The 27,367-nt window shown below is 39.0% G+C and overlaps 2 protein-coding genes and 1 pseudogene across 2 annotated transcripts; 2 read left to right on the forward strand and 1 right to left on the reverse strand.

The window, feature by feature from the left end:
• Window positions 1–837: 837 nt before the first annotated feature.
• Window positions 838–2,280, forward strand: LOC143638517 (endogenous retrovirus group K member 7 Gag polyprotein-like). The gene has a single exon (XM_077106434.1). It carries the CDS (start codon window positions 838–840, stop codon window positions 2,278–2,280), a length of 1,443 nt encoding a protein of 480 aa, XP_076962549.1.
• Window positions 2,281–8,350: 6,070 nt separating this feature from the next.
• Window positions 8,351–8,434, forward strand: LOC143639561 (U6 spliceosomal RNA; annotated as a pseudogene).
• A 15,971-nt stretch (window positions 8,435–24,405) lies between these two features.
• Window positions 24,406–26,469, reverse strand: LOC143638750 (spindlin-2-like). Its single transcript, XM_077106563.1, is given in 3 exon segments — window positions 24,406–25,381; window positions 25,383–25,483; window positions 26,163–26,469. Coding segments are annotated over 2 exon segments (777 nt in total). The 5' UTR covers window positions 25,482–25,483; window positions 26,163–26,469; the 3' UTR covers window positions 24,406–24,703.
• Window positions 26,470–27,367: the final 898 nt, after the last annotated feature.

Genomic DNA, 27,367 nt, shown 5'->3' on the forward strand with positions numbered 1-27,367 from the left:
GCTGGGTTTACAGGCTTGTGCCACTGTATATGGCTACTATAAATTTCATAACAGTAAAATATGTATGATGAAAAAAATAGACTAATAATCTTCTATTCCTTCTATTCCTTTTCCTTTTTCTCTTTGCAACTTCCCAAGACTTCCACACTTAACCAATATTAAGTTTCTGGTATGTGTTGGGGTTTGAGTGTGCAGAGTTTAGCTCCCTCAGGCCTGACATTTTGCAAGAGCTATGGCTGTGATTTAGGTCAGCTGAGGCAAACCTCAGTTAGGAGGAGGAAAAGTTCTCTTCCCCTTATCGCAAGTCACAAGTTCTGCATGGTTTGGCCAAGAGGAAGAAGCTTCCTGCATACTTGTCCTGGGAACAGTACATTCTAAAGAAACAAGTGCATCCTCAGGGGATTAGATAATGTCTACAAAGAACTTTAAGAGGGTACTTATCAAATAAACAGGAACGATCTGAATTTAGCTCTGTGTATCTGCTGAGGCATGATATTTGGGCAATGTGGGTAAAGTGTTATTGAAGAATTGCTTGCTTTGTTAGAAGAAGAATATAAAAGGAACTTGCAAATAAACCTCAGCATGCAGTTGCAATTGCTGCCTTTGCTCTGCATCCCCTGTGTCCTGGTTATTTCGCGACCCTTACCCAGGGACCCGAACGCTCTAGACGTTCACAATTGGCGCCCGAACAGGGACCCTACTGGATTGGCAGGAAGGGTAAGTTCTTTTTCTTTATATTACAGGGTGATGGGACAATCTTCATCTTCTCCTTTTTTACGTATTCTTAGGCATTCACTTGCCGTCTATGGTATTAACATTTCCCATTCTGATATAGAGATGTGTCTTAAGGTGGTCAGGGAATGGAATCCCTGGTTCCTGAAGGAAGGATCTATGGATGTGGATAATTGGAAACGGGTCCGTCACAATGTTGAAAAGGCCATGAGGCAAGGCGAAAAAATTCCGATTCGGTTTTGGTCTATCTGGTCTATTTTATATACAATGTTTAAAGCTATGGAGGAAGAAAGGTTGATTGGCAATTTACAAAAGGAGCAAGCTCCCTCTATTCTAGATCTACCTCTGGATATTAGTGAAAAAGAAGAGGTAGTAAAAGATACGCAACAATTGACTCATAATTCTTCACAAAATTCTGCTGATTTAATTGGTAATGATACGGAAAAGAAAACGAAAGTAAAAACGACGATCGACGATCGCTCCGTTTTGGAGCAATTCAAGCTTGTTATGGAGGAGGTTCTGGGACGTCTTAATAAATTAGAAGCTAAAATGGACCCTAGGCCTTTATCGGGAACCAGGCCCTCTACCCCTCTGGCCACCAACCCTTTTTTGTCAGCTTCTTTAAAGGCTGTCCAGGAAATGGACTCAGAACCTTCTGACGATGAGGACGAAACTCCCTTCTTTGCTTTTCCTATAATCAGGCCTGATCCAGCTAATGGAATGACACAGCCACCTCGGTATGAGGGGATTGATATTGATCATATTGGCAGATTAAAAAAGGCAGTGACAATGTACGGACCTCAATCCCATTATGTAAAAGAATTGCTTAATGCTTTTGCTACTCAGTACAATAATTTTGCTCCTGAGGATTGGAAGATTGTGGTCCGTGCTCTTCTACGGGAACCTAAATATCTTCAATGGCACATGTGGTTTTTAGAAGGATGTGCCACTAAGGCTAGAGAAAATGGTAACAGTCAAAACCCTGTTATTCGTGCCATAGGATACCCTATGTTATCTGGCACTGGTATGTATGATGACATTCAACATCAAATTAATATTCTTCCTGAGATTCATGAGCAATTGAAGGAAATAGCTTTAGAAGCTTGGGACAAAATTAAACCTACTGGAGAACATTATGGCTCATGGACAAAAGTTTCACAAAAACCCAATGAACCTTATGTAGAATTTTTGTCTAGATTAAAATTGACAATTGAACGAACCGTGGTAGGAAAGGCTGCCAGGCAACAATTACTACATTTGCTGGCTTATGAAAATGCTAATGAAGATTGTAAACGAGCCATTTTACCGATTAAAGATATAGGAGATATTCATACATACTTAAAGGTGTGCAAAGATATAACATCAGAATCGAGAAAGATGCAATTATTTGCTGAAACCATGGCCTCTACATGGCATGCTTTGCAGAATACAAATCGAAATTTGGCTAACATGAAGTGTTTTGGGTGTGGCCAGACTGGACATCTGAGGAAAAATTGTAAACAAAAGAATGATAAGGAAACTAGGGGACCCGGAATATGTCCTAAATGAAAAAAAGGTAAACATTGGGCTCGAGAATGTAGAACGAAAAATGCAGCCACTCTTGCAGTTCAGGGAAACGGCCCATCAGGCCGGACCCCAGGCCCTGGACAAATAAACGGGGGCAACCCACAATCTTTTCCCTACAACCTGCAACCCAACATAGTGCCACCGTGGACATCCCAGCCTTAAGTGATTTTGATTTCCAGGGTGGTGCTATGCCTAAAAGAATACCTACAGGAATATTTGGGCCACTACCTCCAGGGACTTTCGCTTTGCTCACAGGACGCTCCAGCCTTAATGCTAAAGGTATTACTGTCCATTTAGGCATTATCGATGCAGACTATGAAGGAGAAATTCAGATTTTAATGTCTTCTCTTGCTGATGTTCATTTTTCCAAAGGAGAAAGAATTGCCCAACTTCTCTTATTACCTTACCTCCCTATAGGGGATTCCTCTAATCAGAGGCAGGGCGGATTTGGCAGTAGTGACACACAAAGTGTTTTTTGGGCCACACAAATTACTAAAATGCAACCCCTTATAAAAGTAAAGCTAGGGACTAAAATGATTAGTGCTTTAATTGATACAGGATCTGATATTACTATAATAAAAACTCAAGATTGGCTGTCTAATCTTCAGTATCAAATTATACCCTGTCAGATTAAGGGAGTTAGCTCGGCTCCCGTCCAAAGTATTGGCCAAGCTTTAAGCCATATAACTGTGGCTTAAATCAGAGGACGGACAAATAGCTGTATTAAAACCCTACATTCTAGAAGTTCCTCTTAATATAATCGGAAGGGATATTTTAGAACAATGGGGAGCTTATATTCAATTTTAACTAATTCTAGATGGAGCCACTGAAAATTATGTGGAAATCTGAGGACCCTTTATGGATTGAACAATGGCTCTTAACAAAAGAAAAGTTAGATGCTGCTCACCTGTTGGTCAAGGAACAATTGCAACAAGGCCATATCGAATTCTCTACATCCCCATGGAACTCACCTATATTTGTCATAAAAAAGAAGTCTGGTAAATGGAGATTATTAACTGATTTAAGGGAAGTGAATAATTCCATGTACCCCATGGGGGCTTTACAACCTGGAATCCCCTCTCCCGCTATGTTACCAAAAGATTGGCATATTGTAGTTATTGATTTACAGGATTGTTTCTTTACCATTCCTGTTCATCCTGTTGATCGTAAGCATTTTGCTTTTTCTTTACTGCAAATTAATCATAAAGGACCTCATCTTCGGTATCAATGGAAAGTATTACCCCAAGGAATGATGAATTCCCCTATGATGTGTCAAATTTATGTCGATGCAGCATTAAAACCTATCCGTAAAAATTGGCCTCAGTTATATATTTCTCATTATATGGATGATATTCTCTTTTCAGGACCTGATAAACAGGAACTTGATGACCTATTACAAAAATTGCCAATTTATTTTCAACATTATGGGTTAATAATTGCCCCTGAAAAGATACAGAAGGAGGATGTCATTAATTACTTGGGATATACAGTTACTAGACAAAAGATAATTCCTCAAAAATTATCAATCAGGAGAGATAATTTAAAAACACTTAATGATTTTCAAAAATTATTAGGGAATATTAATTGGTTACCACCTTCTTTGGGGATACCTACTTATCAATTAAGTCATCTGTTTTCATTGTTACAAGGAGATCCTGCACTTAATAGCTCTCATATAATTACTAAAGAAGCCTCTGATGAATTGACCTTTGTAGAACAACGCATTAAAAATGCATTCCTTCAGAGAATAGATTTACAAGCCCCTATTTCTCTTTATATCTTAAATACATTTCAATATCCTACTGCAGTTCTGGGACAGCATGAGCTTCCTTTAGAATGGATTTGTACAAAACATAGATTCTCCAAAAATATTATGCCATATGCTAACCAGATCGCATTATTAATTGAACAAGGAAGACAGAGAAGTATAACCTTGACGGGCAATGACATTTCTCACATAATTACCCCATTACCTAAAGACCAATGGACTTACTTGGTACAAATGACTGAAATGCTACAAATAGCGTTGGCTGAATATACTGGAGGTATTTCCTATCATTTCCCCAAGGGCAAATTATGGGACATGCTAAAACGTCAACGATTTGTAATTAATAATATTATTAGTGAATATCCTTTAGACAATGTTGTTACTGTGTTTACTGATGGATCAAAAACTAAAAGTGCTTATTGGACAGAGAATCAATATTGGGTTCAAATAACAAACTATCAATCTGTCCAACAAAATGAATTATTTGCAGTCATTCAAGTTTTAAATGATTTTGATAATCAAGACATTAACATTCTTACTGACTCTGCATACACGATGGGAGTAGTTAAAATATATGTTTATTGCAGTAGCCTATTCTAATAAACCTGCTCTACAAAATCTTTTTCTTACCTTACAAAAACTTTTACAAGCTCGTAATGCTCGCATATTTATAGATCATATTAGATCACACTCTAAATTACCAGGATTTTTGACATATGGTAATGCTCAGGTAGACAAATTAGTGATGTTCAAAACTCCTCAAGAAGAACATAATCTGTTTCATTCTAATGCCGGACATTTACACATTAAATATAAGATTCCATATAAACAAGCAAAACAAATTATTAAAAATTGCCCAGTTTGTCGACCTTTACATCTTAGGATTGTACCTTCAGGAGTAAATCCTAGAGGGATTCAACCTAATGAATTATGGCAAATGGATGTTACACATGTTCCCTTGTTTGGACGTTATTCTTGTGTTCATGTTACTATTGACACATACTCTAAATTTTTGTGGGCTACTGCTCAAATTGGAGAAACCACCCATCATGTTATTCAACACTTAGTGGAAACATTTGCTATTATGGAAATTCCCGCTATGATTAAAACTGATAATGGTCCGGCTTATACTAGTAAAAATTTTAAAGATTTTTGCAAATTATATGATATTGTTCATCTAACTGGAATAGAATATAATCCACAAGGACAAGCTTTAGTAGAACGTGTACATGCTACGCTTAAAACACAAATTAAAAAATTAAAAAGGAGGAAAATGACAGATTTAAATATGCACTTGTTTAGACATTTACAAAATCAACCTAAAGCATTGTTACATCAAGCCTTATTTATTTTAAATTTCCTTAATCTTCCACAAGGAGAAATATTGACAAGAGCAGAACGACATTTTGAGCAAAAAACCTTAGAAATAGTTCATGAACCAATTTGGATAAAAATTGTGGCAGATGCTGAATGGCAGCCAGGGATTTTACTTTATAGAGGAAAGGGCTATGTTTATGTTTCAACAGAAAATGGACACCGGCAGTGGCTCCCAGGGCGGTGGATCCAGGCCCGTCACAATCAGAACGGCACCAAGGGGGGCACCCTATCCACTACCCCAGCCGAGGAATCAAGATCCTGAGCTTGATGTTCCGGTGGCAGCAATGGCGCGTCTTCATCTTGGGGCCCGACGTCGTCGATGTCCTAATTTCTCTCCCTTACCTACGTGGGGTCAAATTAAAAAGCTGAGTGGGGAAGGGCAAAAGGTGCTGCAACGAACGGGGAAGAGTTGCACCCCAGAAAATTTATTTCTGGCCATGTGTGCATTATTGACAGTGTCTTCTGCTTCTGAGGTACAAAATAATAATACTCACTATTGGGCCTATATTCCCAATCCACCTTTGCTGGAACCTGTTACTTGGGGTGACATGGATATTACCTTATATACTTCTCCTGCTCTTTTATCTCCCCCTTGGAACAATTTAACGTATATGAATATTAATGATGGAACACCATTTAATTTTACTTATAAGAATAATAACAGCAAACCTATATGCTTGGGCGTTCCTCCTTGCTTACAATTAGATTGTCAACATTGGATACTAGTTGGAAATTGGAGTAATGGTTCTCGAACCCGTTTACAACGGTTGTCTGCATGGTCCGTCAATATGACCTGGGATAATATAACTGAACAAAAATACCCTATGTTCCCCGAGTGCCCCGATTTTACTTATCAGGACTTAAGATACTCCCCTTTCATATGGCAGGAATGTTTAGGCAAATTTGGGAAGATATTTCAGGATATTATCATGTGGGGTCCTTATGGGATGTTCTTAAAAAATTGTTCAGAATGGAATATTACTGCTTGTGATTTATCTTCTACATACAGAATCCCGCCGAAAGAGAAATGGAATGAAACCATTCGGAACGACAAATTGATGGCCTGGGGTGATGGCGGAATTGCTGACCCACACTTGGCTTCAGTGCAGTACCCTCATCATTTACAAACACATTTATGGAAAATTGCTGCTGCAACTAAACCTGTAATTTTGTCTAATGGCTCTTTCTCTGGGACTAGTCAATCTGCTGCTTCTTATAATTTTACTGTATTTAAAGAATATAGTATAACCACATGTGCGCCCATGCCATACCTGTTCTTAATTGGAAATGTTACTTTTGATGAGGGAATTTTATGCTTTAATTGTAAATTGTATACCTGTATTAATACATCTGTTTCTATTCCTTCTGGTTATTCCATTGTGCTGTTACAACAGCACTCTCACATTTGGCTTCCCGTGAACTTACAAAGATCATGGTCCCAAGATCCTGTAAATACTTTGGTTCTGGAATTTTTTAGACAATTGTTAAAACGTACTAAACGGTTTGTGGGAGTTGTTGTTGCTGTAATTCTAAGTCTTATTGCAGTGGCTACAGTTGCTACAGTTTCAGGGATAGCTTTACATACTTCTTTACAAACAAAACATTTTATTGAAGAATGGCATAAAGATTCGCATGAGTTATGGCTATCCCAGGCTCAAATTGATTCTAGACTTCAAACTCAAATAGATATTTTAAAACAAACAGTTAATTGGTTAGGAAAAAAGATACTCACCTTAGAACAAGAAATTAGATTAAAATGTGACTGGAATTCAACTTCTTTCTGTATAACTAATATACAATATAATCAAAGCTTACACGAATGGAGTATCATACAAAATTATCTTGATGGTAATGAAACAGCTCAATTAATGATTAATTCTTTACAAAAGGATATATTTGAAATTTTTGGAAAAGGGTTTCAACATGATGATGCTGCACAAATCGCTGAATTGTTTTTAAAACAGTTAGAGGGATTAGATCCCAAAGGAATTGCTCAAAGTCTTACCCATACGGCTGGAGGAGTGGGAATAGTGTTATGCTTAGTTATTATCCTTTTTGTAATTATATATTGCATGTGCATAAAACCATCTCAAAACTCTATATTAACTTTGTGGAAAACTGTTTTAGAAAAACAAAAGAAAAAAGAAGGAATTGTTGGGGTTTGAGTGTGCAGAGTTTAGCTCCCTCAGGCCTGACATTTTGCAAGAGCTATGGCTGTGATTTAGGTCAGCTGAGGCAAACCTCAGTTAGGAGGAGGAAAAGTTCTCTTCCCCTTATCGCAAGTCACAAGTTCTGCATGGTTTGGCCAAGAGGAAGAAGCTTCCTGCATACTTGTCCTGGGAACAGTACATTCTAAAGAAACAAATGCATCCTCAGGGGATTAGATAATGTCTACAAAGAACTTTAAGAGGGTACTTATCAAATAAACAGGAACGATCTGAATTTAGCTCTGTGTATCTGCTGAGGCATGATATTTGGGCAATGTGGGTAAAGTGTTATTGAAGAATTGCTTGCTTTGTTAGAAGAAGAATATAAAAGGAACTTGCAAATAAACCTCAGCATGCAGTTGCAATTGCTGCCTTTGCTCTGCATCCCCTGTGTCCTGGATATTTCGCGACCCTTACCCAGGGACCCGAACGCTAGACGTTCACAGTATGTATTCTTCTAAACCTTCTTCTATGATATTAAAAAATAATATATAAATATAAACATAAATATATGATTTTAGAAGTCTTTTTCACTTTTGAACGTAAGTGGGATCGTTATACACATTTGCAACAAGTCAATCTTATAGCTCTAAAACATTCTTTTTGTAATTACATAATATATTCTACATATAACACAATATAGTCAAGTATTCTATTTAGAGCCTTTTCTATTTATCTTGCTATTACAAACAATGTTGCAGTGCTTGCTTCAGCGCACATGTACTAAAATTGGAATGATACAGAGAAGGATTACACACAAATTTGTGAAGTATTCCATATTTTTTAAAAGAACAAATTAAAAAAACATGCTTCAGCTAAAAACATGAATGAAATCAAGTTTTGACACTTTTCACTTCATTGATTACAAGGTTGATGTTGCTTATTTAGCTTACATGGTAGATATCACTGTATTCACCCAATTCTGCTACATTCATCCTTCTCAAAGCTATCTGTGCTGACATAAAATATCTTTATAAATTGAAGTGGACTGTCTTTCATTTAAGAATATATATGTGTTTCTTTGTCTGGTCCCCCACCCAATATTCATATATTTTAGCACACGTCTAAAAAGCTCTTGGATCAAAAAAAGAATTAAAACCCCAGAAAATTTGAAAAATGACAGCAATGAAAATACAACATGTTAAACTGTGTTGATTACAGCCAGCACTCTACTCAAAGACAAATTTATAGTAATGACTATTTTCATTAAAAATGAACAAGAAATTGTTATTACAGACACCTAGGAATATTAAATAAAATAACTAACATTTGCAGAGACTGATGAAGTAGAAAACAGATTAGTAGGAGATATGTCCAAACCTAAGCTTTATGAAAAAATACTAAACAACTGGAAACAAAACCTCTGGCAAATACAGAAATAAAAAGTTCAAAATGGATCTATAAACATTTATTTGAAAATATAAAGTTTTCATGCAATCATTTATTTATTTATCAAATATTAATTGAGTACCTCTTATATTCTAGATTCTTTTCTAGGTACTAAGGTAACAAAATGAATGAGACAGAGAGTGTTCCTACATTCAGAGTTTATATTCTAGCTGAGTAAAACAGAAAATAAAGAAATAATCTTTACTACAAACAGGTTCACTTAGTGATAAGTACTATGTGGAAGAAAACCAGGTTATAGATTAGAGGGAAAGAAATCTTTGAATAGGTGACATTTGAGGCAAGACTTGAAATCTACCAGTTATGAAAGGTTTATAATAATCTCTGGGATTAAGAAATAATTCTAGTGCAAAGACTTTGAGGTACAAAAAAACTTTTTGCTTTTGAGAACAAAGAATGTTACTGTGACTGTAGTACATAGTGAAAAGCAGACCATGTTTATTTCACTCAGAAAAAAAAGTAAGATCATCTAGAGCAGTGCTTTACAACTCTATTTTTATTATCATCCTCTCCCCACTAGAGAGTCATTAAAATATTTTTCTCATGAAATTTTAATACCACCGATGTGCTATATACCTATTTAAAAAATGCATGTGTGTCTGTGTTTTTTCACATGAAACAGCAAGGAATAAAAATGAGTAAAACATGAAGATAGAAGTTATAAATTTAAAAACTATTGATGTCTAATTTCATATATTTCCTGAGTGGATTTAAAAATTGTTTTTTGTAGTTGTAGATGGACAGCATGGCTTTATTTAATTTGTTTATTTTTATGTGGTGCTGAGGATTGAACCCAGTGCCTCACACGTGCAAGACAAGCACTCTGCCTCTGAGCTACAGCCCAGCCCTCCTGAGTGGCTTTTAATGAAATTTATTTACTTACATAAATTATAGCATATCAAATTATCTATAATTAGCAATTTATAAAAGTATAGAATAGCAATGTAATCAATTTTAAAAATCACTCAAATTATTTTTTAGCAAAAATAAAAAACTGAAAAATTTTACTAAAGTCTCAAAAATTAGTTTTAGTGAATGTACTTAACTCTTGCTTGATATGAGAAGATAAGTTTTAACTCACTGATAGATATTCATTCATATATTATCAACTTCGTTTTTCTTTGCAGTACTTTACATTTATAGTATTATTTATAATAATAAGTTAAATAACATCCATGTAATTAAATATAAATTATTTGTATTTAATTCTGAAAGTCCAAGTCACATAAAAGGACACTGAGGATCAAACATACAGTCAGTCAGTAACTGTCAATGGGTACACATAGGCCACTTCTTGATATATGTCTTCAAGCATGAGTTCTCCAATCACAACCATTTATTTCTCATGATTTTGTAGCACTAGTTTTGTGATATTTTGTGTATATTACATGAGCTTAATGGCAATTCTACTCATATTAAGAAAATTTAATGAGAGTAATTAAATTCTATGGAATAAGGTTTTGTCAGATACTGCTGAGCTTTGGACAGCTACCAACCATTGCTTTGTCTAAAACTTTTTTTACTTCCCATGACAAGGATCAAATTTCTCCTCCTTGAGGTAATGCCATTCTTGCTGAGAATGTATGATCTAGGGCTTTTAGGACATAAAGATTGGATTGTGTATCAACTGTAAGAGTAAATGTTTGGGGTATTTTATGCACGAGGGTGACATAATCTGGTTTCCATTTTTAAAAAGATAATTCTATTATGTGAAGAACAAAAAGGAAGGTGAGAAGATCCTAGTTCCTAACAACCTGATTTAACCAGACTTAAGGCTTTATCTTCTTTTTTCAAATCCTTTATTTACTGAGACAACATCCCTCTTCCCCCATGCTGCCAAAGCATTGGGTCATGGGTTCACTGCTCAGTTTTTTCTTAATTGTTGATCTCTGGGGATTTTCTTCACAATCTTTAGAGCACAAATATGTGTTTAAAAGGAGGTCTTTCGTTTTATCTAACATTTTACAGTGTAGTGCTTTTTGGTGAATGAGTTTTCATTTATTCATTTTCAATCTCTTTTGAACTAATGGATTTCTTTATCCACTCCCATGGTGTAGCTTCATTCCTTCATAATTAGACAGAAAGATTATAAAGTAGTCAGTAGACTCATGCTCCCATTTGGTGATGATCTTCCTTGAATATATACTATTCCCTTTTTAAGTGAAAGAGCTGAATAGTTCATAGTTTATCTGAGAAGACTCTGTAACTGATTTTAAAAATTTAATTGAACATTTTATTTTTAGATAATTATAGGTAGATATGCAGTTGTAAAAAATAATGCAGAGATTTTGGTACCTTTTGCCTGAATTTCCACAGTGGTAACATCTTGCAAACTGTAGTACAAACATCACAACCAGCATATCGATGTTGACCTGTCAAGATAAAGAATAGTTCATGAAATAGGGATACTCTTTTTCCCTTTTACAGCCATATACCTCCTGCTGTCTTCCCTGCCCCATCTCTGCCATCAACTCCTCCTAGTAGCCATGAACCTGTTCCTCATTCCTGCAATTTTGTCATGTTAAGAATATTATATACTGTAAATTGAATAATAAAATATTCAAGTAGAATCATAAAATCTTTAGGATTCACTTGGATGAAAAGTTAAGTAACTTTGGCATATGCATAGCATGGAATGCTATTCAGCAATAAACAGGAACAAGTATTGATATACACACAAAAAAACTTGGATGTATTTGTAAATAATTAAAAAAATGTTTTTTTAGTTGTAGATGGCCACAACACCTTTATTTTATTTATTTATTTTTATGTGGTGCTGAGGATCAAACCCAGGGCCTCACACGTGCTAAGCAAGTGCTCTACCACTGAGTACAGCCCCAGCCCCTATTTGTAACAAATTTTTAAAAAGACAATTCAAACTCACAAAAATATTTATCCATTAAGCTATAATCCATTGAAAATATTGCTCAGATATATTGTGCAACATATTAATTGCATTAATATGTTGTTTCTCCCACTAAGGACTATGTTTAGTGTTTGCCCAGTAGGATGGATCCTCATTCCCCCAACAGCATATCTTCCAATGATTTCTCTTAATTGGTGAGTTTGAGAGGATTTGGACATGTGTTAAACCTTTTTGTTCTTATCCCTATAAGGGAGGTCTACAGTTATCCAACTCTTCCTTTTAGTGGTAAAGTATGAGGAAGTCCCCATGGCCCTACATCTGGGCATGTCCTTCAATTCAGCTTTTAACACTTATAAAAAAGGATATTTTGAGCTGCATTTGTGTAATTATTGTGAGTGTTTCTCACATTATAAACTTGAAAAGAGAAAAAAATTATTAGTCCTCTGAAACCTTGACTGTAAGAATACATTGAGTTGTGGCATGGTTTCAATATGAAAGTGAAGACATAATTTTAATAAGGCTCCCCTTCATGTAACAGGGTTTCACTTTATGATTCGAGTATAAACCTCTCTGCTTGGTCACTTGTGGCTTATTTTTAAAATGACATGTTATTTTTCTTTCCTTTTCTCCTTCCCCAACCCTAACTGCAGAGAAAGCAAGATTACCATTCTTCCTGTTGGGCTAAGTTATCTGTCCTTTGGATTACTGCTCACCTAAACAAATAAACTCCAGACCTGTAAATTGGAAAATAACTGTCTTAAAGCTAAACATCAGTTACATCTGTTGATAATATCTGGAAAAGAGTCCATGTATTTCACTTTTTAAAGCCCTCTTTCCCTCTAGCAGTTAGAAAGGCAACCTCTGTGATGTAAGTCCATTGCCTTTCTCCTTGCCAGCAAAGCAATAAAACTTTCTTTTTCATCAAAACCTCGTTTTTATTATTGGATTGGCAGTGGGGACAAAGGATTGAGCTTTCAGTATCAAACTGGGTAACCTGTATTGGGCCTGAGACAGCTACCCCACTCCAGACTTCTTGGGCAGGTCTGGTGCTCCAAGTGTGAGCTTGTTGACAGCAACCTGCTGGATAATTAGGAAGCTGGGTGAATTCACCTTGGATTAGACAGGAGGAGTGTTTCTGTAGGTAAAGGGAGGGACTGAGGGATCATTCCAGCAACTGCCCAAGGTTCCTTTTGTCTCAAGAACTCTTTCTTCCTCTTTCTCTGGGTATAACGCTCTCCCCCATATGGTCTATTTGATAAAAAAGGAATATGAATGCAGTAAAGTTGTGACACCTTGGCCATCTAGCAAATTCCCCTGGTGTGTATGCTATGACCCTTCATTCTATGCATCTGATCTGCTTCTCCTTCATGGAAACATCTGGTCCCTCTAGCCCCTCTTTGTGGGAACATCTGAGGTAGGAATCCTGGTTAAGTGGGAATAGGGAACCCAGGTGATTTTCCCCAACCTGGTGTGTTTTAAAGGTCCCCATCTGTTGATTCTGGTTTTGGGGATCTCTCCTCCAGTTATCTGTCTTGTGCTTTCATTTGTATCTGACACTGGCCTTTTAAGATATGGGCAATACTGTGTCAGTTCCCACCAATAATCTCTTGGGAAAGATTTTGGTTAAATGAACTCACCTAAGGTTATAAGCCTATAATTAAGAAAAAAAAGATAGTGTTTTTACTATAACAAAGTCTGGCTGATGCATGTTTTGGAAGGCGAGGAAAGTTGGTCACTATATAGTAGTCTGAATTTATTAAATCTTACAATTGGGGTTGGTCTGTCAGGTTAGGTAAACGAGGAAGATTTTGTATGTTCAGGCACTTATACAGTTACTTGATAAGGAATCTGAATTTCCAGGAACTTAGTGAATGATGGAAACAAAGACACAGCCTCCAGTGTGTAAAGATAGCAGAACATCAAAAGAAAATTTGGGACAAATTATAATCCTTTCAACCTAGATCTGCTGACCACTGCTATCTCTCAACCCTGCCTCTGGCTTGATCCTGGTACCAGGTGCCTTTCATCCTCCTACAAGCAGAGTGTCACTGAGGGTCAGGAATTCCACCAAGGCTGAAGGAAGAATTGTGGGAAACTGCTTAATCCATAGAAAAATATTTGGAAATGGGGGAGTTGAGAACTCTGAGGACTCAAACTCTGCTTTGCCTTTGAGTCTGCCTCTTGTTCTGGCAGACACTTCTCTGTCCACAGAGGATCCACCATACAAAGAGAATATGGAGGTAGCTATTTTGTTACTGGCGCTGAGAGATAATGACCTTGGAATGGGAAGGTCCTCCCCTTTTAAAACTGGACAGAGCACTCATATATCTGTCACTGGGCAAGCAATTCCTGCTATGGCAATAGTCTATTGTCATAAACGTACAGGAGGACCCACAGCATGAGCAATTATGTGAGCAAAACAACAACAATGACAACACCTGTCTGTGGCTAGAGAACCCATAGCTAAAGCATATAAATTCCATTCTCTTCAGTGAGACTTTGCAAAAGGCGGGACCAAAAGTATGAGTCAAACAGCCTTAGCTTCAGCTGCATTGGGAGCAGCCAGAGCCATTCCTGCATGAGAACAAAAAGGAGCCACTTCTGTGGGAGTCCAACTCTGGCCTCTGTACTAGGGATTCAAAGCCCCCTGGACCCTATCTGTAACTGGAGATTCCAGGGAAAGAGATCCAAAACCTTCCACAGCTCTCCTCCAGTGCTCTCTGTTCCCTCATCTCACTGGCTCTGTACTGCTGTGCTCTTTTCTCCTGCCAACCAGTAGACACTTTTGGGTGGAGTCCTGTCTTCCACACACCAGACTGAGCAGATGCAAAGACCTCCTGGAGTCTGATTGTGTAGGCACCTGTCTCTTGGCTTTGACAGTTTCTGCAGAGAGAGGCCCCTGAAAAGTCCCATATGCTCAATAATCTACAATGAACAGAGTACACTAGACATAAGGAGGAAACTTCAGCAGGTGAAGGGGCGAAATTGTCATGAGCACTTCAGAGCTAGTTAATGTTGCCTTTAAGGTATATAATGTATATAATGTGTGGGAGGAGCAGAAACCAAAAGTCAATGCATATTTTGTTGGCAGACCCTGCAAAGGGATCCCCTGCAAAGGTAAAAGGCTGGAAAAGGTCACCCTCCATTTAAAAAATGTATGCCTATTGTAAAAAGAAGTTCCCACAGAAGCCATGGATATAGTTGACAGTGGGGACCTAATTAAAAATTAATAGCACCATAGCAATAATAGGAATGACAAGTGAGATTCAGCCACATCTGTTGCTGCAAACACTTAAATGCAAACTGGGAGAACAAAAACTAAGGCATAGCTTTTTGTATATGTCAAATTGTCCAATCCCTCTCCTGGGATGAGATTTGTTGTGTAAATTAAATGTACAGATAAACTTTTTGCCCCCAAAAGAAATGATTCCATTTGTAAATGCCACTGGAAAATGCACCCTATTCCAGGGGACAGCAGGAAAGGTGGTTAATGATACTGCAATCAAGATTTTACTCAGGATTGGTTAGACTGCCTCAAGAAGAAACAATAACCACTAAGAGTGAGACATTAGTAGGGATACAGCCTCTTCTAGGAAAGAAAAAAAAACTTAAACACAGATTGAATTGTTTTTGTCAGATTTCTTATAGTACAATCCTACCTGTTAAAGAAACCTCACATTGGTTGCTCAAATAAAATAAATGGGCAAATGAATAGACAGTTCTCAAAAGAAATACAAATGGCCAACAAATGTATGAAAAAATTTTCAACATCATTAGCAATTAGGGAAATGCAAATAAAAACTACAGAGGTTTAATCTCATACCAGTCAGAATGGCAGTAATCAAGAATACAAATAATAATAAATGCTGGAGAAGATGTGGAGAAAAAGAAAGACTTTACATTGTTGATGGGAATGTAAATTGGTGCAACCACTATAAAGCACCAGTTCCTCAAAAGGCTAAGAATGGAACCGTCATAGGACCCAGCTATACCATTTCTCAGCATTTATCCTGAAGAATTAAAGTCATCACACTATAGAGATACATGATTACCCATGTTTATAGCTGCACAAGTCACAACAGTCAAACTATGGAACCAGCCTAGGTGGCCATCAATGAATGGACACATAAAGAAAATGTGGTAGGGGCTGGGGATGTGGCTCAAGCGGTAGCGCGCTCGCCTAGCATGTGTGCGGCCGGGTTCGATCCTCAGCACCACATACAAAACAAAGATGTTGTGTCCGCCGATAACTAAAAAATAAATATTAAAAAATTCTCTCTCTCTCTTTAAAAAAAAAGAAAATGGGGTATATACACATAATGGAGTTTTATTCAGCCATAAATAAAAATGAAATATGTCATTTACAGGAAAATAGATAGAACTTGAGACCATTGTACTATGCAAAACAAGTCAAACTCAGAAGGTCAAGGGTCATTATGTTTTCTCCTATGTGGAAGCTAGAGAAAAAAGGAAAAGGTGGCGGGGATTCTCATAAATAATCCGAGGGAGATGAGTAGAGGAAAAGGACTAGGGGGTGGGAGAATGGGTGGGAGGAGATAAATGCTAGAAAGTGATACTGGCCAAATTGTTATATTGTGTGCATGTATGAATATGTAACAACAAATCCCATTATTATGTACAACTATTATGTTCCAATAATAAATATGGAAAAAACTAAAAAAAAGGCAGAAGTGTAGCTTAAATTTCAAGAAATCTCTATATTATGAATAGCCTTCAGAGTTATGCTTTCGTGATGATATGGGAGGTGGTAAACATTATCATAATTCATTAAATTATACATTAATTTAAACAAAACCTCACATTGATGAGTACTGATTTGTTCACGACTTGAGAATTACAAATAATCTTGTCTAGGATATTCATCCTACAATATCAAATCTCTACACCCTTCTGATAGAGATGCCAGGTAACTATGGATGTTTCACAGTGCTGGACTTACAGTGCTGGACTGTCAAAGCCAAGAGACAGGTGCCTGCACAATCAGAGACTCCAGGAGGTCTTTTGCATCCCACCAGAAAGTTACTGTTTGCTTTTAAGTGGAAGGACTCCAGTACCAAAGCAACCATCCAGTATTACTGTATGGTCCTACCTCAGGAATTTAAAAACTCTACTACTATGTATAATGAGAGTCTAGTAAAAAACTTACAAAGATTATGGTTGAATCAAGGAATCATTTTGCAGTATGTGAATGGCCTGTTTACATCCAGCCCTGACTATGAACACTGCCTTTCCAACCCTCTTACTGTATTGAACCACCTCACCTCTTGTGGATATAAGGTGTCACTAATGATGCTCAGATTTTTAAATAACAAGTCATCTATCTGTGATTACAGGTTAGCCACAGAATCTGCAGTTTGATATCAAATTGGAAGCAGGCTATCTTGAGCCTTAGACAATCCAGGAAGAAGAAGCAGTTGTATGGATACCTGGGAATGACAGGATTCTGCTGTATCTGGATCACTACTTTTGGACTAATAGTTAAACCCTTGTATGAGATCTTAATAGAAACAGAAATTGAGTCTTTGCTTTGGATCCCAGAGTGCCAAACTGCCTTTGAGAGATTAAAACAAAGCCTCATAGCAGCCCCCTACTCCAGGACTGCCTGTTTTACAAAAGGAGTTCAGAGTACATATACATGAGAAGCAAGTTACAGCCTTTGGAGTTCTCTTACAGACACTGAAAAACATATTTTGACCTGTAACTTATTTGTAAAAATATCTTGACCACACAGCAAAAGAATGGCCCTTACCCTGCCTTTAGGCAATGACTGTCACTTGTGATTTACTATAAGAGGCTGAGAAGTTTATTCTAGAATAACCCATTGCTGTTCCCCACTAAGTCCTGGTCCTACTAAAAAAGAAAGGTAACTACTGTTTGACTGCTGAAAAGGTGGGGAGATACATGCCATTCTACTTTACAACCCAAATGTCAATCTTAAAACCATGTCTGCCTTAAGTCCAACAATCCTGTTGCCAGCAGATGATAATGGGCCAATACGACATGATTGCTTAGAGATCTTGGAGACTGTTTTCTCCACCAGGTTGGATTTGTTTGATTAGACTATGAAAGAGTCCAGACTGGAACCTTTTCACTAGTTTCATGGACAATGTGCAAGTAGATAGCTGGGTACATATGGTCACAAAGCAACAGCTACTGGAAGCTGAGGCTTTGCCACTGGGAACATCAGCCCAGAAAGCCGAGCTAATTGCTATGACAAAAGCTCTCAGACTGTCCAAAGGAAAAAAGGTAAATATTTACACTGGCTCAAAATATCCTTCCATGGTAGTACGTAAACATAGAAAAAAAGAGGGCTCCTCACCAATGAAAAGAAGGTTATTAAACATACCATTGAAATCCTGACATTAATAAAGGCTGTGACTGAAACAATCATGCACTGTTCAGTCATTAGAAGACTGACACTTATGTGGCCAGGGAAAATCAGGCCTCTGGTAGGGCAGCCAAAAGGGCCATGAACAACAAAGTGTTTATTAGGGCCCTTATATCTCAGCTTGAATTAGGCGAATACAAACCTCTTTGTACTGAGAATGGTGAAAAATAGGGCCTAAAGTAAAGTTTTGACTCCTGGAATAGCTCTGCAAAGTGGAGATGAAATTCCCATGGGTTCATCTTCCTGCATGAAGCATTGGTCTGACCCTGCATGAGAGTACTCACTATAGGAGGGCTGCCTTGATAAATTTCATCAATCCCCACTTACAAGGGCCTTGCTTCCAACAGGCTATTCATTTGGTGACTCAGAACTGTGTAATATGCACCCCAAATAATCTGAAGACTGAAAGACAGTCAATTATAGAAGAAACATAATAAGTAGGAATGTAGTTTTTGATGATTGAAGAATAGATTTTATCCAGATGCCCTCAGTCACGGAAAACTTCAGAATTTTTCTTGTATTAGTAGATAGCTTCTCAGGGTGTGTTGAAGCTTATCCCATTAGAAGAGAAAACACTTTGGAAACAACTTAAGTCCTCTTAAAGAAGCTAATCCCAAGATACATGCTCCCAACAAGTGAGCGAAGTGTTGAATATCCAACAGATGTTACATGCATCCTGGAGAACCCAACCTATAGGGAAAATGGAATAAAATAAATAGTACCTTAAAAAATCAGTGGCTAAATTCTGCCAAGAAACCCACCTACAATGGGATAAGGCATGGCCAATTGCTCTCTGGATGCCAGTGAACCCATAAGTGGGTTTGAATTGAGCCCTTATTAAATAGTATATGGGAAACTGTTCTGGTACTCTGGGGGAGAGGGAGAAAATGTGGCTATAAGAGAAAAAATCTAGAGTAAAACAATACAGCTCGATGTGGTGGTACATGCCTGTAATTCCAGCAACTTAGGAGGCTGAGGCAGAGGACTGTGAGTTCAAAGCCAGTCTCAGCACCTTAGTGAGGTTATAAGCAACTCAGTGATACCCTGTCTCTAAATAAAATACAAAAAGGGGCTGGAGACTTGGCTCAGTGGTTGAGCACCCCTGAGTTCAATCCCTGGTACCCAAAACAAAACAATAACAACAACATAAACCAATATGTACATACAACAAATCAGTCAAATATTAACTGCTGTGCATGTCCATTCTAGGTCCCCACAAAGGTTGCAATCATCTTGCCATTCCTTCTAGTAAAAGTCCAGATAGAAAAAATGAAAATAACAGGTAAAACCCTTCAATTCTAGTGAGCTTTTTTGTCTCCTACTCTCAGTAGGAAGCAGCTTGGAAATATTGTTACCCATTTTTTTTCCGTAGAAATGGAAGGTAGAAATTGACAGTGGGGAAAATGTAACAGGGGTCTCTTTCATGTGACAGGGATCCACTTTATGATTTGAACATAAACCTTGCTGCTTGATCACAGGTGGCTTTTTAAAAAACTGACACTTTTTCCCATTTATTACCATTATTCTTTTGCTGAGCCAAGTTATTTTTCCTTCTGTTTTCTACCCACCTGAATAAAGAAACTCTGGACATGAAAATAAGAAACTAGCTCTTTTAAGGATATAGTAGAATATTAATTGGCATCTACTGGTAATATCTGGAAAACAACCTTGTATTTCTCTTTTTAAAGTCCTCTATTCCCCCTAACAATCAGAAGGGCAGCCTCTGTGACATGAGTCTGTTGCATTTCTCTTTTGCTAAGCAAAGCAATAAAACTATTATTTTCCTCATCACTTTGTTCTTATTATTGGATCAGTCTTGGGGACAAGGACTGAGCTTTCACTATTATAACCATTAACAGGTATGCCTGGGCCTCACACTGTTTCTCTAAGGTAAATATAAGACATTGGTTCTTAGAGGATACACTGTGATCTCTAAGAAGGAAGAGAAAATTTGACATTCCACAGTAACAACTTGCATCTCTTTTAGTAGTGACATAGGGAAAGAGTTAGGCGATTCTGAGCATATATATCTTTAACAGAAATGAATGTATAAAGTAAGATAGATAATGTGATCCTATCAATAGTCATTAATACAACACTATTTTTCATTTCAAATCATATTAAAATTAGAATATTACTTGGGCTTGGATAATGAAGAGTGGGATGTGATCTAGGTAATACACTCTAAACAATTCTTTAGTATAGACATCTGTCCCTTAATCAGATAGGGTACTAGTGCAAATCTCATTTAATTCCTACCACCTTTTGGACAATCAATTGTATTTAACGTCATGAGAAACTATGGGCTCTCTGCTGGCACATTACCAAAACAGCATGTATTAGTTATCAAAAGATTATAACATAAAGGTTCATGGAGGATTCCAAGGGGATGAAGCTGATAAAAACTTTATTTATTTTTTTTTACCAGGGATTGAACCCAGGGCTGCTTAACCACTGAACTACATCCCAAGCCCACTTTTTGTATTTTATTTAGAGATAGAGTTTTACTAAGTTGCTTAAAGCCTTACTAATTTGTTGAGCCTGGCCTTGAACTTGTGATCCTACTGCCTCAGCCTCCCGAATTGTTGGCATTACCGTCATGCACCATTGCACTTGGCTAACAACAATTTTTTAAGATTACTTTGGGTTAGTTTCTCTTTGTCTAGAGGTCACTTCATCAGCATTATATAACCAATCAGGGCCCCACATGTATTATACATGTTTTTCCTTGGGACTTTATCTGTCTTAAGGAAACCTGAAAGAAGGCCAGAAAACATGGTGTTGTCTTGAGTCCAATTGTATTTCTCTTACATTGAACACAATAATAGAGAACTGGGATGAAATACTTTCAGAATATAGCAAGAATTCAACCAATTTTTACAAAAGCACTAGAAAAACTGATACACACTATCATTATCAGCAACTTACATAAATGAAAGAGCATGCTTAATTAACCTCCATGTTTTCAAACTCACATAATACTGACCACTCTAGAACTGCCAGCATGATCTCATTTTAAAATATAAAACAAATTATGTCACTCTTATGATAAAAATAGCTGATAGTCTGACTACTGCTATCCATAACCTCTCTGAATTTGCTTTCTACTATTCTCTACCTTGCTCAATTAGCTACAGCTATGATACTATGACGATTTAGATATGAGGTATCTCTGAAAAGCTCACATGTGAGACAATGCAAGAATTTTCAGAGGTGTAATATAATGAGTAGATTAAACCACTGATTGGATTAACTGGGTATTAACTGTAGGCAGGTAGGCTATAGCTGCAAGAATTGATCATTGGGGTGTGACTTTGGGGGTTTATGTTTTGTCCTTGGTGAGTGGAGAGATCTCTCTAATTCCTAGGTATCATATCCTGAATTGCTTTTCTGCAGCATGATGTTTTGCCTTACATTGGGCCCAGAGTAATGGAGTCAGGCAAAATGTACTGAAACACCAAAAGTGTAAATCAAAATAAAAATTTCCCCCTCTAAGAAGTTCCTGTTGAATTTTTTGTTACAGTGATATGTAGCAGACTAAAACAGATGCCATCAAATAACCAGGCCTTCTACTACTATAGCACCATAACATTTGCTGTCCATCAACCTGAAATGGTACTTCCCCCAGATATCTAAGGGATAGTTCTCCAATTACCTCCAGATCTTCATTTAAAATTCAAGCTCCAGGGCTGCGGTTGTGGCTCAGCAGTACAGTGCTTGCCTAGCATGTTTGGGGGCGCTCAGTTTCATTCTCAGCACCATATAAAAATTAATAAAATAAAGGCATTGTGTTCAACTACAACTAAAAAATAATATTTTTTTAAAGAAAGTCAAGCTGTCAGGGAGTCTGTAAACTCAGCCTCCTGCCTTCAATTTCATTTTCCTGTTCCCTGCTATATATTTCCTTCTTTGCACTGGTAACTATGAAAATGTTTTATATTTACACTAATTTATCTTGGCGACTGCCTCCCTCCTAGACTAAAATGAAAACTCTGTGAGAGTAAGAGTTTTTATTTGCTTCTATTGTATCAGTATCTGTGCATAGAAGAGGGCCTGGCAGAGAATTAAAAAGCAAATGGGAGCAAAACAAATTTAAAAAAAAAAAAAAAAAAAGGATAGATTTCCCTGGGTCTAGCCTCAACGGGTCAAGCCCCATCATAAATGAAAATGTCTCCAGGTGTCCCCTGAGCATTTTGCTAGAGAGACACAGGCCAGTGTGGGATGGTCATCAGGAGAGGGACTCTGAGCTTAAAACGGGTTGAGTGCTACCTCACACCTGGCTCCTAGTATCCTTGTTGGAATGTAGACCCCAATAAGTTATTTTTTGTTTGTTTGTCTGGGTTTTCAGGAGAGGCCAGAAATAGCTTTACATTATGCAAAGTCCTCAAATGTCCAAAGTATGTGATTTAAAGGAGAAGAAAATAATACAAACACAAAGATCAAGCGAAATGAGACAGCAGGCTGACATTGTTCCCTGGGCAGCCTGCTGGTGTTGGCTGGATGAAACTGTATGAAAGAAAGCTCATCCCTGCTAAGGCGAGGTGGGCTTGCCTTGTGCAATTCTTGAGGCACTCAGCTTCAGGTCAATTTTGGGTGGAGAATGAGCTGGGTTTGCCACCTTCTTTCAACTCCTGGAAGCTCCACTCCACCCCAGGATGCATGGAGTTAAGAAAGCCTGGGTAGCAGTGATAGACCATCACTCTTTCTTGAGGGACACCATACACTCCAGTGAGGGGCAGGAGTGCAGAAGCCAAAGAAAGACTTTTGAGGGGGACTTCAGGAGGACTAGGTAAAGACAAGACAAAGAAGAAGAAAAGGACACAGACCCATGAGCTGGACACCACAGTTGTGAGGGATTTTATTGCGGTTGTCACTCCTTTTTTTCCTCCACCAACCACAACCCTTCCATGCGGCATTATACAGTCCAAGCAATTAGTTGTACAAAATCACAACTTCCAGCCCAACCAACCATGGCATCAATATCACCTGGAAACAAAAGGAGAGCTGCATACACTTCCATCACAGCTCCCCATGAGTTTAAAGGGGACAAGATGGCCAGGAAGCACCAATGTAGTGTCAGTAGCCACAGGCTTTGTGTGGAGTATAGCCAGAATGGGGCTCCTAGGGGAAGAGGGCCTCCCTTGGGTGGAGCATGGGCTGCTGCCACCTGTGTGGTTTCAGACAGCTGTTGAAAGAAGCATGGATAGTGAAGTACTCGCCATGCCCTGGAGAGACATTAGGTTCAATCCTCTGATGCTCCTCCTCTCTAGGGAGGCAAGGAACATTCCTGTAGGAGGAAGAACAGTGGTGGGACTGCTGTACCTGGCTTCAGCAAGGTTCCATTTTTCTGGATAAAATACTTTCTCACTGCCCAGGTTTATGGAGCACCATGTTAGTGTGTCTAGGCTGAGGGCTGAGGTTCTGCTGGACATTTGTGGCACAAACTCCCTGAAACAAGAAAAGCTTTATAGTTATAAACTTGGCTCCCCTTAAGTTGTCTGAGTCATCCATCCCTGTCATAATGCCCTTCTAGGGAATCTCCAATGCATCTGCTTTCTTTGACAGTTGCCACTTTCTTTGTGCAGAGAGCCAGGGAGGGCAAAATGGATATAGCCAGGGATCTAACATTTCCTGGCCTTTTCCATCCCTCATAGGACCTGCTCATGCCCCCCACCCGCCAATTTTCATTTCCTCAGTCATTCTTTCCTCTTCGCATTGCTCCTTCCTCAATGTCCCCTCCATTTTTGGTCATGCAACCCATGCAGAGACCCTCCTTTTGTGTGTCCTTTGGCCTCCTCCGATCTGCCTTACTCTGGACTACTTCTAAGCTTCTTTGGGTCCCTCTCTACACAATTTACTTTGAGTGATCTACTCTAAGCCCCAAGATCTCACTCTTGGACATCCTTCACTCCCTTCCAGTAGCCTATCCCTCCCGCAGGGAGCTTCCCAATGTTTTGGCCCCTCTGTACCTCTTCCTAAGCAGACAACTCCTCCTCTCCCATCCCCCACAGCCCATCATTAGTCCTTTCCCCTCCCCACCAGATCAGACCAGCTAAGTCTTGTTCCATTTTTAGATGAGTGATTATGATACTAGCTGCACTTATTCACAGCCTGAATTGACAGCTGTTCCTTCCTTTCGTGCCCCATCCACCAAACACACTCAATCTTTTCAACAAGACAAAGTGCTTACACACAGCATGTCATGTCCACATAAACTTGTATTTTTCAGCACAAAACAACAGTTATGCTGGCAAAGACGTTGGGTTTTCAGGGACCCTTAAACTTTCAATACACTGAAAAGCAGCATTTTTTTAGAGTGTCTACAAATTATACGTTTATTTCCAAAGCTGTGGCACATTTTACCCTAAGAGTTAGGACTTTTTCACCAAATCATAGACATAGATGTGGAAATCATCATCAAACTTGATGAAATACACAGAGGGTTTGGCTTCCACTTGGTGAATGACCATTCCGATTCTTTTGGAGCCATCTTCTTTGGTATATTCCACATGTTTACCTATCAGGCCATCTACAACTCCTCCAGGCTCCCTCTCTGCTGGAGGAGACTCACTGGACTCTGGCATGATACGGAGGTCACCTTCTTTATAATCATCTAGAAGCTGGTACATGTACAGGACAGGATCTTTCTCATAGGTAATATAAAACCAGGCTTTCATGATAGGTGCTTGGGCTAGGACCATCCCCCTCCATTCATCCTTAGAACCATGCTCACCCTCAAACATGTGTTCCACTGCTTTGCCAATTATGGTATTTGCAAGGTTGGCATCACTAACTTGGGATGATGCCACCCTGTCGGAAAGAATTTTAAGAGACAAAACTCTTTCATCTCTGTGAAGTTCCAGGCCATAGACACAGTCAATTCCATCATATTTCACCAGATAAAGAGAGGGGTTTATAGGCACCTGATCCAGAACAGTTCCCTTCCACTGGGTGATGGGCTCATCGCCTTCCTTCCATCCATGGGAAATTCTGCAGCCCACGATGTTCCTGCGGGGCTGGGATGAGGGTCTGCCCCTGTGCTTCTTCTGGGGAAGCTTTCTTCTTGGACACGTTTGCAGACCCAGTGGCCCTTCCTGCAGCTGCCCTGGTTTGTTGCCCTTCGGCCTCCTGTACATTGGGAGTCTTCATGCCTGCAGGGAAAGGACAGAGAATAGAGACAGATACCCAATATGCCATAAGGTGAACTTCTCCCATAGCGATGTCTCTATGTACCCTGCACAGGCGCCTAAAATTTCCCCAGGAGCCTGGCAGCAATGCTGGGAATCCTGGCTGCGTGCCTGCAGTGCTTCTCTCTCTCTCTCTCTCTCTCTCTCTCTCTCTCTCTCTCTCTCTCTCTCTCTCTTTCTCTCTCTCCCTCTTCCTCTCTCTCTCTGAGGTTCCTTTAGGCTGAGGGGAAGGGCTGGAGTGGCTGGAGTGCTGCCTGGGATTAGGAACTCTGCAGAAGGGAAAGGGCTACCTCCTCCTGGTTCAGCGTCCAGTTCCCCCGCCCCCACCTGCCACTGGTGCCCACTCCAGATCCCCTGCAAAGCGTCTGTCTTTCCACTACCTTGTCTGGCACCCGGTGCCCGCCTGCACTGAGCGCCCCAGACTGCTGGCCACACGCCCCCCTGCCTATCCTAACCGCTTCCCTTGTATCCACCTTCCTTGCTTTCCCGTGCTCACTTCCAAACCCTTGCTTGGCTCTTAAGGCACCCACCCCCTTTTTCCTGTTGCCCGCCGCACACTCCCCTACGCCAGCCTGGCGCCCACCTCTACCCTTATCTCCTGCAAGATTCCATCCCATCCCCCTCCCTCCTTTCTGGCGCCCACCAATGGCCTTGCCCTGCCTGGCGTCCACCGCCGGAGATCGCGGGCCTCACGTGCCCAAATCGGACACCTCGCTGCTGCCTCTGCTAAGAGCCCGTGGAGAAGGAGGATCCGCGGGCGACCAGTCGAGTGAGTGCTTGCCAGAGCTGCGAGGGGAGGATCCGCAGGCGAAGAGAGTATTACGAGGGCGGCGGGGCAGGCGAAGAGGGCGGCGGCGGCGTTGCTGGTGCTGGGTTCGTGGGCCCTCTGCCTTCCCCTTGGTGGTGGCGGCCCCTCTGCCACCTTGGGCTTCCACCAGCTGCTGCCGCCGCCGCAGTCTCCTCCCTCTTTCTTTATAGAATATTTATCTTATTTTCCTGTCAATATTTTCGCCCACTGTCTTGGTAAATATTTAATCCCTTGGGCTCCTTTTGGCCCCCAAATTCAGAATAGTTGGACCTGTAGGTGGCCCTTTCCTTCTTTAAGGCTCTCTTACTGGACCCCCTAAGCTGTTTAGCTCCACCCCTCAGCTCTCTTGCTCCATCTGCTTTCTATCTTTCTAACATTCTTCACATTTTTTGCACACATACGAATTTACCCAGAAATAAAATATTCACACTTATATTGAGACTTAAATCTTTTCTTTTCATACATTTCTGCACACATATTTGTTGATATACATTCTGTTTTATAGATAGTGATTACAAAGATATGTCTTAAAGATACACTTCCACCATATCCATCATTCCCAGACACAGTTTTCTTTATTTAAATACTTACTGATTTCACTTTAGTATTTTCTTCAGTGCAAGTTTTAAAGATCTACTTTTGCAGTAGTAGCTTATGCTTAAGAACTTCTTGAGTATGATTCCAATTTCTACAAAAGTTTAATTTTTCACAAATTGGTATTTTGAATCCTTTATGTATCCTTTTCTGTTTTTAAAATAATGTTCGCACAGTAGTTTATAATTTTGAAAATAATTTTAGAAAGTTTTATACTTTAAAATGTTTCCAGTTACATATAATGAGAAAGCAAACTGGGCTAAGGTTGTGGCTCAGGGGTAGAGCACTTGCCAAGAATGCATGAGGCACTGGGTTCGATCCTGGCATCACATAAAAATAAGCAAAATAAAGATATTGTGTCCATCTATAATTAATATATAATTAATTTATATATATAAATATAAATTAATAATATATATTTTTAAAAAGGAAGCAAACTAAAATTG

The sequence above is a fragment of the Callospermophilus lateralis genome, chromosome X, assembly GCF_048772815.1.
Source record: "Callospermophilus lateralis isolate mCalLat2 chromosome X, mCalLat2.hap1, whole genome shotgun sequence".
In the NCBI taxonomy this organism is placed as follows: domain Eukaryota; kingdom Metazoa; phylum Chordata; class Mammalia; order Rodentia; family Sciuridae; genus Callospermophilus; species Callospermophilus lateralis.

Excerpts from the sequence above, each read along its gene's own strand:
- LOC143638517 (XM_077106434.1), top strand. The coding sequence starts at position 838 with ATGTGTCTTAAGGTGGTCAGGGAATGGAATCCCTGGTTCCTGAAGGAA.